General features: G+C 41.6%; 1 protein-coding gene across 1 annotated transcript in view; it reads right to left on the bottom strand.

The window, feature by feature from the left end:
- Positions 1–2,348: 2,348 nt before the first annotated feature.
- LOC140608563 (uncharacterized) overlaps positions 2,349–25,295 on the bottom strand; it is a 53,374-nt gene continuing 30,427 nt past the window's right edge. Inside the window, exons 8-15 of the mRNA XM_072783317.1 lie at positions 22,296–24,246; positions 21,011–21,027; positions 19,100–19,334; positions 18,879–18,999; positions 11,342–11,419; positions 10,839–10,965; positions 9,334–9,429; positions 2,349–5,260 (exon numbers count right to left, since the gene is read on the bottom strand). Of these exons, the coding sequence (XP_072639418.1) occupies positions 3,903–5,260; positions 9,334–9,429; positions 10,839–10,965; positions 11,342–11,419; positions 18,879–18,999; positions 19,100–19,334; positions 21,011–21,027; positions 22,296–24,246 (3,983 nt within the window). The 3' untranslated portion in view covers positions 2,349–3,902. The remainder of the gene's footprint in view (positions 5,261–9,333; positions 9,430–10,838; positions 10,966–11,341; positions 11,420–18,878; positions 19,000–19,099; positions 19,335–21,010; positions 21,028–22,295; positions 24,247–25,295) is intronic.

Genomic DNA, 25,295 nt, shown 5'->3' on the forward strand with positions numbered 1-25,295 from the left:
GAAGGTGGGAAGAGCCTCTCCTATTACAATCCATACATTACTATAAACTAGTATTACTAGAATTTTTCTTCTTAGGATTCATCACCTCCCAAGATTATGTAATCCAGTGTCTCTCCCTCATTATACTGTAAGATCCATAAAGGCTGTATCTTTGACTGTTTTGTTCAGTAATGTGGCCTCACTGTACAGAACAGTGCCTTGCATTGTGTTGATAATTCAAAATATATCTGAAGGAATGAATACCAATAACCTGGTATTTCAGATTAAATGCTGAGACAGCCATAGGATGGGAAATTTCCATTTCTTTTCCTTTGAGAAAACTATAACTTGGATAGGTGGATAACTATGTGATATTTATGAGATTAAGGCAAAGTACTCAGTATTGAGAGGCCAAGAGCCCCACTCCCAGGAGAGGGAGAAGGAATAATGAAGAGAAAGCACATTTCTCAATTCAGCAGCAATCATTACAGCTGGAATGAATCTTTGATATGGTGGCACCTCTCAAGGGTGATAGTTTTGTGGACAAACACAAAGGTTCTTCTCCATGACTTCCCTTCAGGAACTCATCTGCTGGAGATCCCTGTGGCTCAGCAGCTTAGTGCCTGCCTTTGGCACAGGGCATGATTCTGGAGTCCTGGGATCAAGTCCCACGTCGGACTCCCTGCATGGAGCCTGCTTCTCCCTCTGCCTGTGTCTGTGTCTGTCTGTCTCTCTCTCTCTGTCTCCAATGAATAAATAAAGTCTTAAAAAAAAAAAAAGGAACTCATCTCCCATTTCCTATAGTTCTCCTCCGTTCTTAGAGACTGAGACTCTTGTCTTCTTTATTCTATCTATCCTGAGGATCCCTTTTTTCTGCTCTTCCCGGTTTTTCTCCATGCACCGGGAGCCCTATGTGGGACTCGATCCCGGGTCTCCAGGATTGCGCCCTGGTCCAAGGGCAGGCGCTAAACCGCTGCACCACCCAGGGATCCCTCTTCCCGGTTTATATTCAGTTATTGAGTCTCCGATCACACTCAATTTGGAAGGCAGTGTCTGTGTTCTTTAGAACTGCCTTCGAGCACCTGCGGCCGAGCCTTGGGTGGGAACGGGGCCTCCCCGCAGGGCCCCCCTGCCCCAACTCCAGGGTGCTACTACAGGGGCCCCACGGTCCTGCGTGCTCCCAGCTTTATTTATGAATAAATAAATAATCTTTTTAAAAAAGAAATAAAGGGGAGGGTGATGAAATGTCTTAAGCAATTTCAATAAACAGAATTTTTAAAAACAAAAAAAACAAAAACAAAAAAAAGAACTGCCTTCGAATGACACTGCTTCCTTCAATGACAAAACATTCTGACTAGTTCACTAATTTATTCACTTTCCAAGTCAACATATTTGCCTTAATTTTTCTGTGCTGGGAAATAGAAAATCATGCAAACCAATATCCAAGATAACTTTCTGGAAATTATGACAAATTTCTCAGTCTGTGCTTTATAGCCATATAATTAGCTACAAAATTTGGCTCAGTGTGCTGCCCAATGGGGTAGCCACTAGTCACATATGGCTACTGAGCCCTTGAAACTTGGTTTAGTACAACTGAGGAAGTGATTTATTTTGTTTTTAAAACTTTAAAATTTAGGGACACTTGGATGGCTCAGCGGTTGAGCCTTTGGCACAGGGCATGATCCCAGATTCCCGGGATCAAGTCCCACATCAGGCTCCTTGCATGGAGCCTGCTCCTCCCTCTGCCTGTGTCTCTCATGAATAAATAAATAAAATTTAAAAAGTAAAGAAATAAATAATAAAACTTTAAAATTTAAATAGCAAAAAAAATTAAAGGAATTTTCAATCTACTTGGAAAGCTAAGACATGGACATTAAAAAAATAACTTACTTGGATGCCTCGGTGGTCCAATGGTTGAATGTCTGCCTCCTTTGGTTCAGTATATGATCCCGGGTCCTGGGATCGAGTCCTGCATTGGGCTCTGTGGGGAGCCTGCTTCATCCTCTGCCTATGTCTCTTCCTCTCTCTGTGTCTTTCATGAATAAAGTCTTTAAATAATAACAACTTACTTAAATCTTATGGTGCTTTAAAGTCCTTTAATAAGAGTCCTTGCCTCCACTGAAGTAATATACCCCTTGAACAAGAAATTATCACAATCCCTTGAACCAATTACAGTGGTCACCCCTTATCTATGGTTTCACTTTCAGGGGTTTCAGTTACCTGAAATCAAAGGTGGTCCGGAAGCAGATGATCCTATCAACAGTAGCCTAACTCTAAGTCACAATTCCTACAAGCCACTCCGTATCACATAGGCATTTTATCATCTCACGTCATCACAGGAAGAAGGGGGAGTACAGGACAATAAAATCTTGAGAGAACATATTCACATAATTTTTATTACAGTATATAGTATAGTATACAGTTATAATTGTTCTATTTTTAGTTTTACTGTTAATTCTTACAATGTCTAATTTATAAACTAGACTTCATCATAGATGTGTATGTATAAGAAAAAACTATAGGGCAGCCTGGGTGGCTCAGCGGTTTAGCGCCGGCTTCAACCCAGGGCGCAATCCTGGAGACCCGGGATCGAGTCCCACGTCAGGCTCCCTGCGTGGAGCCTGCTTCTCCCTCTGCCTGTGTCTCTGCCTCTCTCTCTCTCTATGTCTCTCATGAGTAAATAAATAAAATCTTAAAAAAAAGAAAAAGAAAAAGAAAAAACTATAGAGTTCAGTACTATCCTAGCTTCAGGCATCCACTGGGGGTCTTAGAACATATCCCCCATATAAGAGGGGACTTATGTACTCCATTATCTTCTGTGGACTGTTTGTATCCCCCCCAAATTCATATATTGAAGCTAGTCACAAATATGATGGTATTTAGAAGTGGGTCCTTAAGATTAAGTCATGATGATAGAACACTCATGAATAGGATTAGTACCCCTGTGAGACAGAGACATCGCAGAAAATGCCTCTCCCCTTCCCCTATGTGAGGACACAATGAGATGAGTACCTTCTGTGAGGCAAGAAGCCGACCTTCCATAGACACCAAATATGCCAGCACCTTGATCTTAGACCTTGCAGCTTCCAAACAGAAATAATTTTTTTCATTATTTATTCAAGACTTATCATATGTCATTTAGAAAGTTTTGAAACTTCATTATAGAGGAACTTTGCTTTTTTTTTTTTTTTTTAATAAATTTCTTTCTCTGTAAGCCATACAGGCTACTGTATGGTCTTATAACAGCCAGAAAGAACCAAGACAGTATTTCACCTAGTATAGATATTTACATCCTCTTACTAGAAGCTGAGTAAATGTACCACTAAAAAATAATCCAGTTACCTCAGTGCTCTCTCCAAGAAACCTTTTTGTTTTGGTCACCACTGTATCCTCAGCTCCTCAAACAAAACCCAGTACAAAGGGAGTATTTAACAAATATTTGGTAAATGAATGAACTGACTCAACCTAAGGCTGCTGTTTCATTAAGTGCCTCTGCATAAAATAAACTTCTAAGAGTTTACAGTTTTCAATTAATCCTTTACCTTGGCCTGTAGAAACCGAATTGCTATATACATGCCCCATATCTCACCCACCTAATATTATCCCTTTCCTGATTTTTCATTCATACCAGTATTCCAGGCACACTTACTTGTGTTTTTAAAATTCACCTATTTCCTCCACTTATTGAACTAAGACTTCCTTCATTCCTTTAACAGACACAAATGGAGCAACTGAGGTGTGTGTATGTATTTGAGTTAACATCAGATTACGCCTGTGTATCAATACATATTTTTAATAGGATGAGATCAAGCTTTCCCAGCCTCAGAATTACAGTTTCTCTCTGAATATACTTTTCTGACATAATATGACCTAGAAACTTTTGTGCAACCCTTCTCCACACAGAATGTTTCTGAGTTTTTTTCCTACTGGTTTTCTGCAACATAAAATAGGACATAATTAACCACTGAAGGCACAACCACATTCACTGCATTCATAAGGTTTCTGTCCTGTGCAGATCCTCTGTTGTCTCCTGAGGGTGCACATCTGGCTGCAGGCTGTCCCACTATGACCACATTCCTATTTGCTAAGAGCCCACTGATGTGTAATGGCGTCTGACAAGCCACAGAAGGCACTCGCATAGTCACTGTATTAACAAGGTCTTTCCCCTGCATGGCACCACTGGTCTGTGATAAGCTATGACTCTCTGAGGGAGGATTTTCCACTTTGACTGAATCTCCACATTTCTCTCTTGTGTGTATTCTCTTATGTTTAACGAGGCAGGACATGTAGGCAAAAGCTTTCCCACACTCATTGCAGATATAGGGTCTTTCGCCTGTGTGAGTTCTTTGATGGACAATGAGCTTTTGCTTTGTGGTAAAGGCTTTCCCACACTCACTACATTCAAAGGGTTTCTCTCCTGTGTGAATTCTTTGATGTTTAATGAGACCTGACTTCTGGGAACAGGATTTTCCACATTCACTGCACACAAAGGGAGTCTTTCCTGTGTGGAATCTTTGATGTGCTATGAGGCACGTCTTCTGGATGAAGCCTTTCCCACACTCATTGCATATATAAGGTTTCTCTCCAGTATGGATGCGCTGATGTACAATGAGATTTCCCTTCTGGATGAAGCCTTTTCCACATTCACTGCATATATATGGTTTCTCTCCTGTATGCGTTTTCTGATGTATATTGAGCCGTGATTTCTTCAGGAAGGCTTTGCCACATTCAGTGCATTCATATGGTTTTTCTCCTGTATGTGTTCTTTGGTGTTCAGTGAGCATGAACTTTCTGGAGAATGCCTTCCCACACAGACTGCACCTGTGGGGCTTCTCTCCTGTATGAATGATCTGATGATCAGTGAGCCATGACTTCTTGATGAAGGCTTTCCCACATTCATTACATACATGAGTCTTGTCTATTTTTTGCTTTTTCTGATGCTTAATGAATTGGGACTTAGTACTGATAAGTTTTCTGCTTTCAGGGAATATAATTTTAGTATGAAATTGTTCATTATTAGCATGTAGAAAGGATTTTCCATCTCCAGTAAGATCTGCAGGGTTCTTTATTTCACAGCTTCTATTCTGGCTAAATAAAGTTAAGTTTGGCTTCACAGTTTTTCCATTTAAGTCATACATATCATGATTTTGCCTTAACATGAAATGAGTTGTGCTCTGATGAACATTATTTTCAAATGTTTTAAGTTCATGCCATTGTTCAAGATTATTCTCCATGATTTTGTTTTGTAAGTGCTCTGGCAAATAGTCAAGTTTCCAGATTTCTAGAAAAGAAAGAAATAATGAATTCATTTATCATCTTGATTTGGACAAAACACGATTAAAAGACTCCTTTGATGTCATATGCCTATGTAGTGATGACTCTATGAAATTAGAGTATCAATAAAATTCCATATTTAATGTTCCTTGCACATCAGATAAAATAATATAGATAACCCAAAAGATAAAAGTAGTTAGTATTAAAACAAAGTTAGATCATTCACAATAAACAAATGTAGATCTGACTGATTTCTAAATGAGGCCTTACAAAACATACAGAGCCTGTATATTTCACTACATGCAGTTTACCATGAGCAGCAGACCACAGGTTGGAGGGCCTACCGCATCCAAACTGGTGACAGGAAGACTTATTCACTTCACAAATCCTTACTGAGGACCACTGTCGGGACATGGTGCTCAAGCTGGGGACACACACAGAGTCCTCATGTTCAGGGAGCCTACACTGCAGTTTGATAAAACTATAAAGAGCAAAGAAGCACACAACAGGGCAGCCCTGGTGGTTTAGAGGTTTAGCACCGCCTTCAGCCCAGGACATGATCCTGGAGACCCGGGATCAAGTCCAACATCAGGGTCCCTGGGTCCCTGTGTGGAGCCTGCTTCTCCCTCTGCCTGTGTCTCTGCCTCTCTCTCCCTCCTTCTTTCTCTCTCTCTTTCTCCCCCCATCTCTAATAAATAATTTTTTTAAAAATCTTAAAAAAAAAAAAAAAGCAACACACAAGGAAAACAGCTGCATGTTGTGAAAACTGGTATGAAGGAGCAATGGAGATGGAGACAGATGCAAGAAATCAAGTGACACTGTGGAGGAAGACAGGCCTCCCTGAAGGATTCATTGTCATGGTTGGCCTTGGGGAGCAATGATAATTATACATGCTGGGCTCCAAGCATATGCAACCTGTAACATCCAAAAGGGAACTCCTGATTTCCCATCTCAAATCTCCTCCACCACATATCACCTTCATCAGAGTGAATGACACCTCCACTCTTCCCTTTAACCAGGACAGAACTTCTCAGCATCTCCTGTCATTTGTCTCTCACTTACACACAGTAGCAATGCTGCCTGCCCTCTTTATAATCATAACCAGAACTGGACCAACACCAATGCCTTCCACCCTCACAGAAGCCAGTCGCTTTCTTGTTTTATAGCAGCAGCCTCCTACTTGGCTTTCCTGTTCCTGCCCCGCCAGCTTCCTGTCTACATTATAGAGAACAGCCAAAGTGAACCTTCCAAACATAAATCATATCATGTCACTCCACTCAAAACTCCCTAAAGTTTTCTCATCTCAAGAGGAATAAAGTCAAGGTCTTACCATGTCCTTGAAAGGCCCTTATGTGACCTTCTACCCCAATCCCCAGCCACTACCCCCACTGACCTTCTCATTCTTCAGACCACAGTGCTGCCCCAGGCCTTTGAACTTTCCACTTTTACTTTGGAACATTCCTTACCCAAGGAGCCTACTGAAATTCCTCATCTACCTGCTCAAATGTACCTTTTTTTTTTTCCAAATGTACCTTAATAAGGATTTCCTATTCCCCAAATCATAGCCAAGGCCAACTACTCATTATTCAGTCACTGTTTCAATGTTCCTTATAGCCATTTTCACCCCCAGAGCCTTACCTTCAACCTCCATCCATTCCTTCATCTCATGCAGCCCATATATAATGTAGAATTTCATCTGCCCTCTGTAATGACTACATCCAGACAGTGACCAACACTTCCCCCTCCACCCATACCAAAGCCAAGAAACCTACTATCATGTTGTGCAACAACCTCCTATATAGCATCCCTGCCCACTACTGTCTACACAAAAGCCAAAAGGATTCTTTGAAAACATAATTATTTCATGTCATTCCAGTACTCAAGAACAGGTCATGTTTTCTCACATTTTTTTAAAAGATTTTATTTATTTATTCATGAGAGAGAGCCAGAGACATAGCCAGAGAGAGAAGCAGGCTCCATGCAAGGATCCCGAAGTGGGACTCAACCCCAGAACTCCGGGATCACGCCCTGAGCCGAAGACAGATGCTCAACCGCTGAGCCACCCAGGCGTCCCTTCTCACCTTATTAGATGTAAAATCATGATTCCTTGAAATGGATTACTTGACTGATCTTACTCTCCCTTCCCCCTGCTGCTACTGCCTCTTTGGTCTTATTTCCATCATGTTCCCGACAGCACACTCCACTCTGTCCACACAGCTCCTTAATGTTTCTCATTAAGGACTTTGGGCTTTTAAACTTACTTTGGGCTTTTGCTTTTAAACTTGCTATGCTCTCTACTTGAAACACTTCCAAATCCAGTAGCCTGCTAATTTCTCTCACCGGTTGGCTCTAAGGCTCCGTATCAGGGGGGTGTTCCATTCCTAAACCGGAGATCAAGCCTCTATGTTTCTGTTATGGTGACTAAATTTTTATTAGAGTATTTTTCACCCCCTATGCTTATGATTCATTTGTTTATTTTAATTTTTTGAAAACTTCTCTTAGAATGAAAGTTCTTGGTCTATTTGTATGCATTTTTCTCACTGCTCTTACCCTCAAGCATACATTGCTGAGCTATCAAAAAAATAATTTTGAAAGGAATGAATGAAGGAAGCAACCACATGTACAGAATACAGTGGGGAGAGTGTAGGAAAGATGATGAAACTCTGAGCAAGATAATATGTTATGGAGATTACAGAAAGAAGAATTTCATGTTATATGATAGGTAATGTTGTTAATTGGGACCTAATGTCATCAGAATATGATGGAAAAAAAATAAAAGTTTTAGGGAAATGAACACAACAGTACAACACCTAAAATGAACAAGAAGAAAGTTGAAAATTAATAAATACACAAAGGCATTAAATCAAAGTAGAAAGGAGTTTTGATCTGGCTTAGGCAAGAATGGAGGATGCTAAAATATCTCTTAGTTGCAATTTATGAACAAGAGACTCCTTTAAAGAAGAGAGCTCTGCAGACAGGGAACATCTAAGGTAATGCTGGGATGGCCAGGCTCTAAGAATCACAGGAGTAAAGAAGAACCTAAACTTACGGGGGGTTTCTGGGAAAGAAGATGATGCGAGTTCCTTGCACTTATTGGGCTCTCAGGAGAGTTGCCAGGGGGATGAGTGGATTACACAGAACTAAAGTCTGCTGGATCATTTTGGGGAGATGTCAATTTGAGAGTCTCCTGCAGGGAACAGGAGAAGCTCAGCTTATTAGAATAAAATCTGAGGTGGCTCATTGGCTCAGGGAGGAGCATGTGACTCGATCTCAGGGCTACGAGTGGGAGTCCCATATTAGGTGCAGAGATTACTTAAATAAATAAGGTTTAAAAAAAAGAAAGTTTGGGATCCCTGGGTGGCGCAGCGGTTTGGCGCCTGCCTTTGGCCCAGAGCGCGATCCTGGAGACCGGGGATCGAATCCCACGTCGGGCTCCCGGTGCATGGAGCCTGCTTCTCCCTCTGCCTGTGTCTCTGCCTCTCTCTCTCTCCCTGTGTGACTATCATAAATAAAAAAAATAAAAAATAATTAAAAAAAAAGAAAGTTTGAAAGGTTAGGAGACCCAATGAGAAAATGGAAAACAGAACCTTTGGAGGACCTCAAAGTGAAGACAAGGGCACAGCAAAGACCAGTTTATTTTGGGGCCACAGCATCCAGGATGAGAAGGAGGTTAGGAAGGAAAACTCAACATTAATAATGGGACAGAAAGGTGCAATAGTTAGAAGACAGTAAGGAATTCAGTTTTCTCTTTGGAGAGAGACTTTTGGACAGTAGACTTAAATGACAAGGAAGGTAGAAGAGCATAAAGAAGGAAAGATCTGAGAATACTAAGAAAAAGAGAACTATGCAAACAAGCAAAAATTTAAGATGTAGATAAAATAAAATTGGACTAGATCCCAGAATAGGTAAAAGGCACATTTTTCTCTCAATTCCTATAAAGCAAAAGAGGTTGCATATCAGGAGAGAAACACAGGGAGGCACTGCCTACTGACCCTCAAACCCTCTCACAGCTGTGCCTTTTATCTGACCAACTAGAATATGATTTCTACAGTTCTGGCCCCCTCCAGTTCTCTGACTCACCTGAACGTGTTCGACAGGGGATTTCATTTTCCACCGTCCATGTTGGTTCTCCTTGGTCCAACTTGGAGAGCACATCTGGTTTACTGGTGTGAAAACCTGTTCATGTGAAATGACAGAAGGCTAAGCTTTGGGCTTGGGGACTGGGGAGACCATAGAATGTTACAGTTAAGGACAAAACAATTTTCACAACATAAAGGAAAAACATACTGCACTGTGTGTGCCCTCTACTGTTGATACTCTACTACAGTACTTCACTTCTGACCCCTGATATATGGGGTTTTCACACACCAAAGAATTTTGTGACAGCCAAAGACACTAATTGGGTGTCCAACAATTTAGCTCAATTCTGACATTCTCTACCTCGGGATAACTTCAGATCTAACAGGTTAGGGCTTCACTCCCACAAGACTGCACAATCTCTCCACTCCCCTCAGACTTCCCCAATCACAAGTCCAAGTTGTTTCCTGAGCTTCTGATAGAATATGTATGGATCACAGATTTCCATGACTCCTTTTCTGGTTCAATTAATTTGCTGGAAGAACTCATAGAACTCAGGAAAAGTTTACTTATTACATTACTGGTTTATTATAAACCCAGGCACAACCTGGCAGAGATACAGAGTACAAGGTATATGAGAAGGGGTGTGGAGCTTCCATGCCCTCTCTGAGCACTTTCCCCATACCTTCTATTGTTCACCAATTCAAAAGGTCTCTAAAACTGTCCTCTTGGGTGTTTATGGAGCCTTTATTAAGTAGGCATGGTTAATTAAATTAAATCATTAGCCTTCAGTGACTGATTCAAACTCCAGCTCTTTTCTCCTCTCCAGAAGAGAGATGGAACTCCATCCCCTCTAACAATGGTTGGTTCCCCTGGCAACCAGACCCGATCCTTGGGTTATACAGCAGGTTTCTAAAAATCACTTCATTAACATAAACTCAAATGTAGTTGAGTTTTATTATATAAATAACAAAAGACACCCATTTTATCTTTATCCTCTTATAACTTAGAAAATCACAACTGGGGGATCCCTGGGTGGCTCAGCGGTTTGGCGCCTGCCTTTGGTCCAGGGTGTGATCCTGGAGTCCCGGGGTCAAGTCCCACATCGGGCTCCATGCATGGAGCCTGCTTCTTCCTCTGCCTGTGTCTCTGCCACTCTCTCTCTCAGTCTGTGTCTCTCATGAATAAATAAATAAAATATTAAAAAAAAAAAGAAAATCACAACTGTTATAGGAGCTTGTGCTAAAATTCAAGATGAAGACCAAAAATACATATATTTCATATATATGTGTATGATATATACAAACATCATAATATATATATATCACATATGTACAAAGTAAAGGCTTGAACTCAGGAGAAGGAAGAAGATACCCATGTCTCTGGAGCCAGGGAAGGCACTAAGAATCTCACTTCAGAGCAACACAAACACTACAGAGCTTTAAGAAGCAAAAAAGGAAAGGGCACTGATGGGGACCCTCTAAGTGACACAGGGCAGCTGTCCTCACCCACTGACACCAGGTTCCTATAGTTCTCCAACATCACATCCCGGTACAGGTCCTTCTGAAAGGGGGCCAGAAGCTGCCATTCCTCCAAGGTGAACTCCACAGCCACATCATCAAATGTCAGAGATTCCTGTAATAACAGTGTTCTCTAATGAAGTGATTGTCTTTTTGATGATACAGAAGAAATGTTAAAATTTTTCTGCTTATTTCCACTCTACAGGTTGTTTCTAGACATCTAGCAGGGTTTTTATTTTGACACATTGTGGAAGAAACAAATGCCTAATTAAATATTTGGTAATTGTGCACTCAGTCATCCATCCATTGATCCATTGAGAAGTTTCTATAACATGTAAAAGTCTAATCTTCTCATTAACCTAAAAACACTATCCATATGTATATGACAGACAAAGGATATTTATGCTTTTCAGATTAACGGAACTGATTTTTTACAGGTCTCTCCAAATCTATTAGGGAACAAAGGAAAGAATAAAATAAACCAAAGTCACCTGAGCTTGGATCATTTTTTCTGCTCTCTGAACACAGCTGGCAGTGGAGAAGCTCTGCTTTGTGTTTCTGGATCTACTCTAAATTTCTCTTCAGAAATCTGTCTTGGTCAGGTGTGTCCCCATAAAAACTGACATCACAGCTTGTAACTTCTTCCTCCTTCAAATGATCCTTTTGTTCCTGGGGCATCAGGACCTATGGGTTAAGGAGACAATGTAGTCTGAGTGGTGCATTTCCTATGGGCCCAGATGCTGTCATTCCTCTTGAGCACTCACTTTAACACATGCCCACAGTACTACCAAATGTCCCTTTATTTGATGCCCCAGAAAGTTTATTCTTCTGGCCAACAAAGCCTGAGGTTCTGAATCCAGTGGAGGTTTTCCTTCACTCTGTGATATGTAAGTGGGGTGAGTGTGACATGAGAAGAGGAAAATGAGATATACCCCAGCATCATGCCTCAGGAGAAGAGGAATTTCAGGCAGATTACTTTTATAAAACAGATAAGACAGAAGGAGAGTATAGAGCACTGTTTTCCTTTAAACCATGAGTGCTCAGGTACCTCTTCAAATCTTTTGTACAGTCTGTGAATACAAGCACTTCAGTTTGAAAACCAAAGTACAGGGCATATCAGAGGCTTTGGCTTACAAATTATGTATTATTGTCTTATGATATCTTAGGATGTTTTAAATAGATAAAAAACAAAAATACAGAATATTGTAAATAAATTGGAAAGTGAAGTTGAAGTGCTGTAAGATTCCTGTATCAGATTCAATGAAACACCGGGACACCCACACCCCGATGTTTATAGCAGCAATGTCCACAATAGGCAAACTGTGAAAGGAGCCTCGGTGTCCATTGAAAGATGAGTGGATAAAGAAGATGTGGTTTATGTATACAATGGAATATTACTCAGCCATTAGAAACAACAAATACCCACCATTTGCTTCGACATGGATGGAACTGGAGGGTATTATGCTGAGTGAAATAAGTCCATCGGAGAAAGACAAACATTATATGGTCTCATTCATTTGGAGAATATAAAAAATAGTGAAAGGGAATAAAGGGGAAAGGAGAAAAAATAAGTGGGAAATATCAGAAAGGGAGACAGAACATAAAAGACTCCTAACTCTGGGAAACAAACTAGGGGTGGTGGAAGGGGAGGTGGGCGGGGGGTGGGGGTGACTGGGTGACGGCCACTGAGGTGGGCACTTGACAGGATGAGCGCTGGGTGTTATTCTATATGTTGGCAAATTGAACACCAATAAAAAATAAATTTGTAAAAAAAAAAGATTCTTGTATCATTGGAGAAGAGTATAAAAGTACTAATTAACATAAGAATTTGACAAAAGAAGGTTCTGTGCTGTATATAATTTCTAGTGTCATGATGAAATCTAACAATTGTCTTAATGTACATAATTTTCATACTAACAGAAGGGGGAAATATAAGGACAAGAAATTCATCCAAAACAGGAGAAAAAAAAAGAGAGAGAGAGAGAGAATAAGAAACTGAGAATAAGTGGGGCAACTGCAATGCACTTAGATGACTTTTTAATCAAAACATATTAAAAGGGGATCCCTGGGTGGCTCAGCGGTTTAGTGCCTGCCTTCGGCCCAGGGCATGATCCTGAGGTCCCGGGATCAAGTCCCACATCAGGCTCCCTGCATGGAGCCTGCTTCTCCCTCTGCCTGTGTCTCTGCCTCTCTCTGTGTCTCTTATGAATCAACAAAATCTTTTAAAAAAATAAACTATAAAAAATATAATAAAAATGCATAAAGTATAATTACATTGACACACAGAAATAGGCACAACTAAATAAAATACGATTAGGAATGATTTTTTTAATATGACAAAACTGTAAAGAAAAGGCTTAAAGTGCTTGATTATCAACAACTGGACGATTAACTGCCTTTGGGTGTGAAGATGCAATATAATTGGGAAGAGGCTCACAGCACACCTATGGGTGCTGGCAGCACTCTGTTTCTTGACCTGGGCAATGATGGCTTTATATAAAAATATATTACTTTCATACAGATTAACTTGTAGATCTTTTAAATTAACAAATAAATGGAAGTGCTCAACAACGCCAAAAGTCTGTTCTTTAAAAAGACCAATAAGGGCAGCCCGGTGGCTCAGAGGTTTAGCACCACCTTCAACCCAGGGTGTGAACCTGGAGACCTGGGATGGAGTCCCATGTCAAGCTCCCTAAATGAAGCTAGCTTCTCCCTCTGCCTGTGTCTCTGCCTCTCTCTCTGTGTATCTCTCATGAATGAATAAATAAAAATATTTTTTTAAAAAGACCAATAAAACATACCCATTTGTAGTGAAATGGATCACTCAGGTAAAATAGACATTTTTTTATCTTGAAAAAATGCTATGAACATTTTAAGGTCACTAAGCCTGGATGAATTCATAATTTTATGATCTAACCCTCCCTCCTGAAAACATGTTAACTCCAGACAATATAGCAGGTGAATTTTATGGGTAAACAATTGGACATGTATATCCACTAACACCTAATTGCTGAGTAGACCCAATGCATGGAGATAAGAATAAATTACAAACATTGGAAACTGGAATGAAAATTAAGGTTATACTCAGTATCATCAGGGACCCGGAAAAAGATTTAAAGAATTACTAACATAAAAGAGAGAAAATAAACAAAAGAGAGAGAGAGAGAAAATGCTCCTCCAGAAACCATTAGCAGATTTTTGCTTATATCTAGAACATTTGAATTGAACATTTCACGGAAATTCGATCATTAGCAATGGGAATTGGAACCACCATGATTAAAACCAACCAGTACTTACTAATAAACTGAGATGTGGGTCACCTTCCAGGAGGGACGGATACTAAACAAAATGGAAATTCTGTTAGCAAAGAACAAAGTGTGAATGTATGTCAGGCAAGTAAGCAACCATGTTCACAGCTGCTATGTAGTAATAAGAGGGGAGTTCAGAGGTTGACAACATTTTCTGCAAAGGGATAAATACTACACATTTTCAACTTTAAGATCTCTGTCACGTGGCGCCTGGGTGGCTCAGTCCGTTGAGCGTCTCCCTTCAGCTCAGGTCATGATCCCGGAATCCTTGGATCAAGTCCCCAATCTGGCTCCCCGCTCAGTGGGGAGCCGGCTTCTCCCTCCGCCCCTCTTTCCTCCCACTTCCTGCTTGTGCTCTCTGCTTTCTCTCATAAATAAATAAATAAATAAATAAATAAATAAATAAATAAATAAATAAATAAATAATAATTTTAAAATCTCGTCACAAGGACTCAATTCTTCCTTTGCCGCGCGGGAAAGCAGACATAGACAACGGCTAACAGACGGGGGACGGGATCGGCGGTTTAGTCCCTCCATCAGCAGTTAATCCCTGGACAAAGGCTTTATTATCTTTTTTTTTTTTTTGGACAAAGGCTTTAAATACACACGAACACACACACACACACACACACACACAAAAGGGTAATACACACGAACATACACACACACCCAAAAGGGTTTCGATCTATAAACATACACAACCAGAGGGTTTCAAACTATAAACACACACACACACACACACACACACACACACACACACACACACACACCAGGTTTTGAACTATGTTCTGGGCTCTGCAGCCTCTGTCCCAGCAGCGGAGGTTGGAACCGCAATCAGTCCTCACATGCATGTCTCTGTACCAGACACTGATCACACACATCCTTACGAATCTGAAACCCGGGCCAGACACCCTGATGTGATGAGCATCCACTCGAGGCCTCAACATCACTGAGCCCCAAAATAAATCCCCCACCAGAACCAGACGCTTAGATCATCGTAAATGATCTGCACCACCCGCACCCCCGACAAGTGGACCGATCTGTAGAACCCCAAACTCTCGACAGCTTGGACACGGTGGTTGGTCTCTACAGACCCTAAACCGTCTTAATGACCTCAACAGTATCCCGACCACAGTCAGGTGAGTCAGACTCTCACCCGGTTCCTCTCACTTTCACCTTCGGCTCAATCGATCCCCGCCAATAATTACATAGGTTCACCCTACTCCACTTCCACCCTGTGAACATCATGTCATCCTGTGAGAAAAACAAACCTCCTATGGGGCAAAACAGGAAAAAAAAAAAATCTTCAAGGAATAAAAGCACGTACTTACCTGATTTTCTCCAGACCGAATGGAGAGCCTAAACCGAACACTTCCGCGAACTACTTCTGCTGGAAACGTCGCCCCGAATTTTCGTCAGCCTATGGCGGCCGAGGAGGACCTGAAGACTTTGAAGCATGGCGAACAACTATGTGTTGTTATTTTCAGGGAGGTAATATGTCCGCGCCCGCTCTCTGTGGCTATGGGGGCGGCCATGTTTGGACACCTGATGTGGCACAAGGCAAAGGGGCGGTTTGAGGCCGCAAGCTAGGGATGGCCGCGATAGTGAGAAGCCACTCATATCTCATTTCCTCAGTGTTGACTCGTGTGAAAAATACTAGATTTTCAGAGACTCAAGATCCCGGAGGCAAGAATGGTGTGAGCTAAATCGTGTTCGCGAGTGGGGCAGGAAGTAACAAGATCAGAGTGTATACTATCCACTCTTTATTTTTTTTTCACTCTATTTTTTTAAAAAAAGGAAATTTCAGAACAGTCAGTAGAAGTTCAGGTGTGGATGATGCAGCAAGGAAGGAACTCTGGAAAAAAAGTGGAGAGTGGAGGGAGTAAACGGACACCCACGGAAAGCTTGTGGTGAAAAATTGCTTCCAAGAAGCTGTTTTTAAGAACAGAAAGATTTTTGGGCAACCGGTACAGAGTTGTTTTGGTACAGAGTTGTTTTGGGGTTGTTGAGCACAGTAGTCAAGAAAGAATTCTTGAGTGTTACCGTGGTACAACTTAGTAAGTTTACTTAAGTAGCTCCGGAACAGGACCCCTCCGCGGAAAGAGATGCCCTTTTGTATCAAGCTCCCTTCTCAGTGGGGAGTCTGCTTCTCCCTCTCCTTCTGCCCCTCTCTAATGCTCATGCTCTCTTTCTCAAATAAATAAATTCTTTTTTTTTTTAAGATTTTATTTTATTTATTCATGACAGGCAGAGAGAGGCAGAGACACAGGCAGAGGGGAAGCAGGGGGAGCCTGACGTGGGACTCCATCCCAGGATCCCAGGTTCATAACCTGAGCCAAAGGCAGACGCTGCACCGCTGAGCCACCCAGGTGTCCCAATAAATTCCTTTTTGAAAAAAGAAAAAAAAATTACAACAAATCTTGCAGTGAGAATGTTAAGAATTTGGAATAATGAGAGGATCAAAATAGAAACAACATAATTGAAGATTTTATAAACCTCACTTTAATGCCTACATTTTATGTGGCTCTAGTTACCATCCTACAAATTCACCAAGATATTATTACAGCTGCTTACTACTAATCATAGAGACATGCATATACATTTTATAATATGGAAATATGTTTACAATGGGAAATTAAGTGACAAAATTATACCTATTTTCCCAGTTTATTAAGATATAATTGACATAGGGCAGCCCCGGTGGCGCAGTGGTTTAGCGCGGCCTGAAGCCCGGGGTGTGATCCTGGAGAGTCGGGATCGAGTCCCATGTCGGGCTTCCTGCATGGAGCCTACTTCTCTCTCTGCCTGTGTCTCTGCCTCTCTTTCGCTCTCTCTGAATAAATAAATAAATATTTTTTAAAGAAAGATATAATTAACATAAATTATATCTTTTTATTTAAGATCGTATTTATTCATGAGAGACACACAGAGAGAGGCAGAGACACGGGCATAAGGGGAAGCAGGCTCACCTCGGGGAACCCAGTATGGGACTCAATCCCAGGACCCCGGGATCATGCCCCGAGCAGAAGGCAGATGCTCAACCACTGAACAACTCAAGCGTCCTGTTATACCTATTTTTAGTAAACTTTGTATTTTTGGAAAAATTTAGATTAACTTAAAAGTCACAAGGTAACACAAAGAGTTCACATATACCTTATTCAACTTCCTCTCATGTGACCACTTTATATAATCATGGTACATTTGTCAAATTAAGAAAAAAATTGTATAATACTCAACTAAATTAGATTCTATTCATATTTCACAAGTTTTTTCATTACTCTTTTTTTTTGTCCAAGAATAATGCATTTAGAAATCATGTTTCCTTGATTTTCTCATTTCTTTTTTTTTTTAAGATTTTATTTTTTTTATTCATAGAGACAGAGAGAGAGAGGCAGAGACACAGGCGGAGGGAGAAGCAGGCACCATAGAGAGAGCCTGACGTGGGACTCTATCCCGGGTCTCCAGGATCACGCCCTGGACTGCAGGCGGCGCTAAACCGCTGCGCCACCGGGGCTGCCCGGTTTTCTCATTTCTGTGACCATTTTTGTCTTTTTCATCTCTCAGTTATTTTGAGGAGTACCGATCAGGTCCTTTGCATATTGTCCATCTTTTGGGTTGGTTAATGCATTTTGGAAAGACACCTAAGGCTTGAAGTCCCTTTCTCATAGCGTCATATGTAGTAGTATCAAAATGACTTAATGTTGATCTAGTAAAGTATGTTTGCTGGGTTTCTCCACTGAAAATATCAAAACCAATTATGGCCAAAAAGAACCATCATACATACAGGGTTCACATCAATGCATTTCAAGACTTATAAACCGGGCAGCCCTGGTGGCGCAGCGGTTTAGCGTTGCCTGCAGCCCAGGGCGTGATCCTAGAGACCCTGGATCGAGTCCCGTGTGGGGCTCCCTGCATGGTGCCTGCTTCTCCCTCTGCCTCTCTCTGTGTCTCTATGAATAAATAAATAAAATCTTTAAAAAAAAAGACTTATAAACCTATAGTAATGTAGTATTCTTGAAAAGATAAACACACAGAATAGAGATCCCAGAAGAAGACCCATGCAAAGCAAATATACTCAATTGTTTGACAAAGGTATAAAGGCTGTTCAATGGAGAAAAGAAAGACTTCAGCACATCATACTAGAACACATAGACATCCCTGGGGGGGGGGGGGGGAAGGAATTTAAGCATCCATCACATGAGTCATATATCTGATAAAGGACTGGTATCCAGAACACAGAATTCTTAAAAGTCGACAAGAAAATTCAGTTATAAAAATGAGCAAAGACTTTGAACAGGCACTTGATCGAAGATAAAAAGATGGGGAACAAGCATATGATGATCAACATAATTTGTTATTAGGAAATTACAAATTAAAACTAAAGTGTTCGGGACGCCTGGGTGGCTCAGCGGTTGAGCATCTGCCTTTGGCTCAGGGCGTGATCCTGGAGTCCGGGACGGAGTCCCACATCGGACTCCCTTCTTGAAGCCAGCTTCTCCCTCTGCCTCTGCCTGTGTGTGTGTGTGTGTGTGTGTGTCATGAATAAATAAATAAAATCTTAAAAACAAAAAACACAAGCCCTACACTCCCCAAACAACACTGACCTCAATTCCATCTCATGTTCACCCCAGAGCTCCTGGTCCAGAGACACTTCCCTCCCAGCCCCCCATCCTTGTCAGGTGCCCTGGGTGCCTGAGAGGCAGTGATGGCGGGTCCACACCTGCCGTGTTGAATCACTGCACACGGCCAAATTAACACACAGGCCCCAGGCTCTGACCATTCGCCGTTCATCGCCAGTCTCCGAAGACCACGCCTTAACCGCCGCCCGCAATCCTCCGCTACTGAAGCCAAATAAACCCCCAAACACTGGGGACTCTTCACGCGCGTTCTCGCTTTCCCCGCCGGGCCCCTTGCTTGAGACCCACACCCAGTTGGGCGCACCAGACCCCCAGCGCGCTCTCCCAACTGCGTCGGACTGCTAGGCTCTCCGCGCCCCGCGGGCCAGCGATGGGGACGTCGAGGGCTGCCAGGAGGGAGACTAGCGGCCTCGGGTCCTGCAGGAAGCGCGCGCCCCTCGCTTGGGGCCTGAGAGCCCGCGGCTGTGAGGTGACCACCGTTTCCTCACGGAGCATGTCTGGCGCTTCTGACTGGAGTGGCATGGCTGCCACCACCCTCCCTGGCGGAAAGAAATGAAACGGTCTTAAGGGCACCCGGGCGGGGCCTCCTCTCTTCTCAAAAGGGTCACAGGCGCAGAGCTAACTACTTTCCAGAGACGGGAACCTACCCAAGCCTGACGTGGCGTGGGGCGCGTTCTACTCATGAGTTTGGAAGAAACAGCGCGCGGATGGTGCCCTGAGCCGTTAGGCAGGCACCCCGAGAAAACTCGTGAATGCGGCGGGTTTGCGTCAAGTCCGGTGTTCAAATGCAAAGACCCCAGAGTGCTCTTCGCTGGATCTCCGTTGAATTTTCCTCTCCTCGTGCGTCTCCGTTACTCACACACCTGCCACAGGACACTTCTGGTCACCAGATGTTTGAAGGGATTTCCAGGACACCAGCTGGGTGTCCTGCAACGTTACTCGATTGGACACGGTCTACCGGGACATAGTGTCAGATCCCACAGGTGAAGCGCCCAGCCCTACAGAGCGTGCCCCCTCTCCATTTTATATGCCAGTGGCAAGCAGCAGGTCTGCCTAATTTCTGACTTGGTTACTAGTGGGAGCTTCTCCCAGCCCCCTCCTCTGGTTCCATTAATTTGCAGCAGCAGCTCACAGAACTCAGAGGAACACTTGAACCAGTTTATTAAAGGAGATGATAAAGAATATACATGAACAGCCAGATGAAGAGATACATAGGGTGAGACCTGGAAGGACCCATTCCAAGCACCAGAGCTTCTAGGTCTGTGGAGTTGTGTGGTATGTTACCCTCCCTGTACAAGGTGTTCACCTACCTCAAAGTTCGCCTACTATTTGTGGATGTTACGGAGGCTTCCTCAGGTAAAATTGTTAAATTTTTAAAAAGATTTTATTATTTATTTGACACAGGGAAAGAGAGGGGAGAACACAAGCGGTGGGGGGGGGGTGGCAGGCAGAGGGAGAAGCAGACTCCCCCCCCCCCTCCCCAAGCAGGGAGCTCCACGTGGGGCTCAATCCCAAAACCCCAGGATCACGGTCTTAGCCAAAGGAAGACACTCAACCCACTGAGCCACCCAGGTGCCCCCCTAAAATTGCTCAATTTTTGACTCAATTTCCTTCTCCTCTCTCTGGAGGATGGGGGGACATGTAGGGCTCAAAGTTCTTTTTTATTTTCCCAAAGATTTTATTTATTGATTCATGACAGAGAGGCAGAGACATAGGCAGAGGGAGAAGCAGACTGCTATGAGGGAGCCTGATACAGGATTTGATCCCAGGACCCTGGCATCAGGACCTGAGCCAAAGGCAGATGCTCAACCACTAAGCCACCCAGGTGCCCCAGGGCTCAAAGTTCTAAGTTTCTAACTATGGTTTAGTCTCTCCAGTGACCAGTCCCCATCCAGGAGCCATCCAGAAACCCACCCAGAGTTGCCTCATTGGAATAAATGCTCCTTGCACACTCATCATTTAGGAATTTACACAGGTTTCAGGAGTGTGTGCTACAAACAAGGGGAAGAGACCAATATCCCACAAGGTCAAATAGTAAACTTTAAAGAGTAAGTGCTAAATGATTCTACTATTCTCATTGTCTATAAATGACAAATTCTATAAATTTGTCTCTGATACCAGGGGTTAGGGTCACAGAAATACGTGACTATGAATGGATAGCATGAGGGAGTTTGTGTTGACAAGACATTCTATGGTGTTGGTTATACAAACCTACATGATAGTTTCTTAAAACTATATGTAAAAATCAAAACAAAAATGAGTGTGTTAAAACTGGTGAGATCCAAGTAAATCCTGTGGTTAGAAGTGTTATAATAATAATTTCACTTTCCTCTATTTGATAATGAACTCTGGTTATGTAAGATTTTATCTTTGGAAGTAGCTGACTGAAGAGCACTTAGGAAATCCTTGAAAAATTCCAGTTTTTGTGATTCTAAACTTATTTCAAATTCAAAATTGATGCTGCTTATAAACTTGATTAAACATATTGAGTTATACATATGAAATGAATATATTCATTTTGAAGTACTTCAAGTATTCTGCACTTGGAACTTGGAACTAGAGAAATTCAAAAGTTAAATATATAATGAAACAGGTATGGAATCCCCCTGTATTGTACATGTTAAAATTTAATCCATGGTGAGAGTAACTGCCACTATTAAAATTTATATAATCAATTATAAGGCAATCAGAAATACAGCTAAAATATCCTATTCTTTTTTTTTTTTTTTTAATAAAGATTTATTTATTTATTTATTCATGAGAGACACAGAGTGAGAGAGAGAGGCAGAGACACAGGCAGAGGGAGAAGCAGGCTCCACGCAGGGAACCCGATGTGGGACTCGATCCTGGGTCTCCAGGATCACGCCCTGGGCTGAAGGCAGCGCTAAACCACTGAGCCACCCGGGCTGCCCTAAAATATCCTATTCTGAATGCTTCTGAGGCATATTATCTGTTATGTGTAGACAGGACAATGCTCTCATTCATCACTTCTGGGAGGCTTCTTTCCTTGTTTGCTACTTTGTTAAAGTCTACCACATTGAATGTGTTCCTAGGTTATTTCTGTATGGATTTCCTGGCAAATATATTACTTCAAGCCCTGCTATATTTATTGCCAAAGGAAAGTACCTGTCTAGTGTGAACTGACATCTATTAAGGTCTTACTTCTGGGCACAGGTTTTCCCACAGTTATATTTCTACCAATAACAAATATTCATTCATGATCTGTGATGATGAATATAAAAGGGTCTACTTCCCATTGAAGGCTTTCTTCATCTGCCACATTCATAGAATCTATTTCAAACTGTACTTTTTAGATTTAGATGTACAATGTCCTAAAATATTTTCATCAAAGCTGATTGTATGAGTTTTGTAAATTTTTTCATCTATATAAAATGACACAATTGATCACTAAACATATCATTCTTTGCATTGTTATTCTTCATTACGTACTATTATTATCTTCAGGGCCTACATCTGGCAACAGGTCATCCCAAAGTGACTATCTGTGAATTCTCTTATGTTTAACAAGGATTGACAAGTGGGCAAAAGTTTTCCCACAATCACTGCAGCCATAGGGTCTCTCTCCTGTATGTTTTCTTTGGTGAACATTGAGCCCTGACTTTGTAGTGAAGGCTTTCCCACAATCACTGCATTCATATGGTTTCTCTCCTGTGTGAATTCTCTGATGGGTAATGAGATCATTTTTGCGCAAAGAAAATTTTCCACATTCAGTACATGCAAAGGAAGTTTTTCCGGTGTGTAACCTCTGATGTTGTATGAGGCAGGTCTTCTTCCTGAAGGCTTTATCACATTCATTGCATTTGTATGGTTTCTCCCCAGTATGAGTTTGCTGATGTATACCTAGAGTGCTCTTCATGGTGAAGCCTTTTCCACATTCATTGCATATATACGGTTTCTCCCCAGTATGAGTTCGCAAATGTGCAATGAGCATGCTTTTCCCAGTTAAGCCTTTGCCACATTCATTACATATATAGGGTTTCTCTCCCGTATGAGTGCGCCTATGTACATTGAGATGACTCTTCTCTGTGAAGCCTTTTCCACATTCAGCGCATATATAGGGCTTCTCTCCTGTATGAGTTCGTTGATGTCCTATCAGCCGTATCTTTGCTGGAAAGCCTTTTCCACATACACTACATACATAGGGTTTCTCTCCTGTATGAGTGCGCTGATGTACAATCAGACGGCTCTTCACAGTGAAACCTTTCCCACAATCATTGCATATATATGGCTTCTCTGCAGTATGAGTTCGCTGATGTACAATGAGATCACTCTTCATGGTAAAGCCTTTTCCACATACACTACATACATAGGGTTTCTCTCCTGTATGTGTTCGCTGATGTCTGATGAGAGGACTCTTCAGGGTGAAGCCTTTTCCACACTCACTGCATGTGTAGGGTTTCTCTCCTGTATGAGTTCGCTGATGTACAATGAGACACTGCTTCATTGAAAAGCCCTTTCCACATTCACTACATGTATACAATTTCTCTTCTGTATGAGTTTGCTGATGTGTGATAAGACTGTTCTTCAAGGTGAAACCTTTCCCACATTCATTGCATATAAAAGGTTTCTCACCAGTATGAGTTCGGTGATGTGCAACAAGACGTCTCTTCTCAATGAAGCCTTTTCCACATTCACTGCATATATAAGGTTTTTCTCCTGTATGAGTTTTCTGATGCGTAGTGAGACTAAACTTTGTAGAGAAGGCTTTCTCACATAGGCTGCATCCATGAGGCTTCTCTCCTGTATGAGTTCGCTGATGATAAATAAGCTGACACTTCTTGATGAATGCTTTCCCACATTCATTACACATATAAGGCTTCTGTCCCAAATGAGTTTTCTGGTGTATACTGAACTGTGATTTCTTGAGGAATGTTTTGTCACATTCAGTACATTCATAATGTTTCAGTCCTGTATGAATTCTCTGATGTTCAGTTAGTCTGGACTTTCTAGAGAATGCTTTCCCACACAGATTGCACCCATGAGGTTTCTCTCTAGTATGAACTCTCTGATGATCAACGAGCTGAGACACCATGACAAAGGTTTTCCCACATTCACCACATACATGGGATTTCTGCATGTTGTGAGTTCTCTGCTGTTTAAAAACCTGGGAAGTATTGTTGATGGGTTTTACGTTCATAGGAGATTTAATTACACTATAAAATTGTTCATGGTTAGAATGAAGAAGGGATTTTCCATTTTCATTAAACTCAGTAGAGTTCTTTGAGTTTATACTCTGGCTTTCAAAACTTAAATTTGATTTTAAAGGTTTTTCACATAAGTCAAACATATAATTTTGCTTTAACAGGAAATGACTTTCACTCTGATTAAGAATATTTGCAAATGTATTATGTTCATAGCATTGTTCCACACTCTTCTGAATGCTTCGATTTTGCAAGTGACACTGCAGAGGATCATCAGCTTTCCTGATTTCTAGGAGAGAAAGGAACAATGAATCATTCTGTAATCTCTCATAATCTGGGCTTAGAATAAAACTAATTTAAATATGCCTTCATGTGGGGGTGGCTGGGTGGATCAGTCAGTTAAGTGTCTGACTTCACCTCAGGTCATGTTTTTGGGGTCCTGGGATCCAGCCCTTTGTCCAGCTCCACACTCAGCGGGGAGTCTGCTTGTCCTTCTCCCTCTACCTCTCCCCCTACTCAGGTTTGTTCTCTCTCTCAAATAAGTAAAATCTTTTTAAAAAATTGTTAAAAATAGAACTACCCTATGATACAGCAATTACATTACTAGGTATTTAACCAAAGGATAGAAAAATACAGATTTGAAGAGGCATGTGAACCCCAATGTTCATAGCATTATCAACAATAGCTAACTGATGGAAAGAGCCCAAATGTCTACCTGCTGATGAATGGATAAAGAAGATGTGGTGTGTGTATATAATATATACACAACAGAATATTACTGCCATCAAAAAGAATGAAATCTTGCCTTTTGCAATGACATGGATGGAGCTAGAGTGTATTATGCTAAGTGGAATAAGTCAGCCAGAGAAAACCAAATACCATAGGATCTCACTCATACGTCAAATTTTTTTTAAAGAATTTACTTATATATTCATGAGAGACACAGAGAAAGGCAGAGACATAGGCGGAGGGAGAAGCAGACAGGGAGCCTGATGGAAGATTTGATCCCAGGACCCCGGGACCACAACCTGAGCCAAAGACAAATACTCAACCACTGAACCGCCCAGGTGCCCCCATATGTGGAATTTAAGAAACAAAACAAATGAATATACAGGAAGGGAAAAAAAAGAAAAGCAAACCACGAGACTCTTATCTATAGAGAACAAACTGAGGGCTGGTGGAGGGAGGTAGGTGGGACATGACCTAAATGAGTGATGGGTAGTAAGGAAGGTACTTGCGATGAGCACTGGGTGTTATATGTGAGTGATGACTAAATTCTACTCCTAAAATCAATAAATTTGAAAAAAAAAAGATAAAGATGATATATATACACACACA

The sequence above is a fragment of the Canis lupus genome, chromosome 1 (assembly GCF_048164855.1).
Source record: "Canis lupus baileyi chromosome 1, mCanLup2.hap1, whole genome shotgun sequence".
Taxonomy (NCBI): Eukaryota; Metazoa; Chordata; class Mammalia; order Carnivora; family Canidae; genus Canis; species Canis lupus.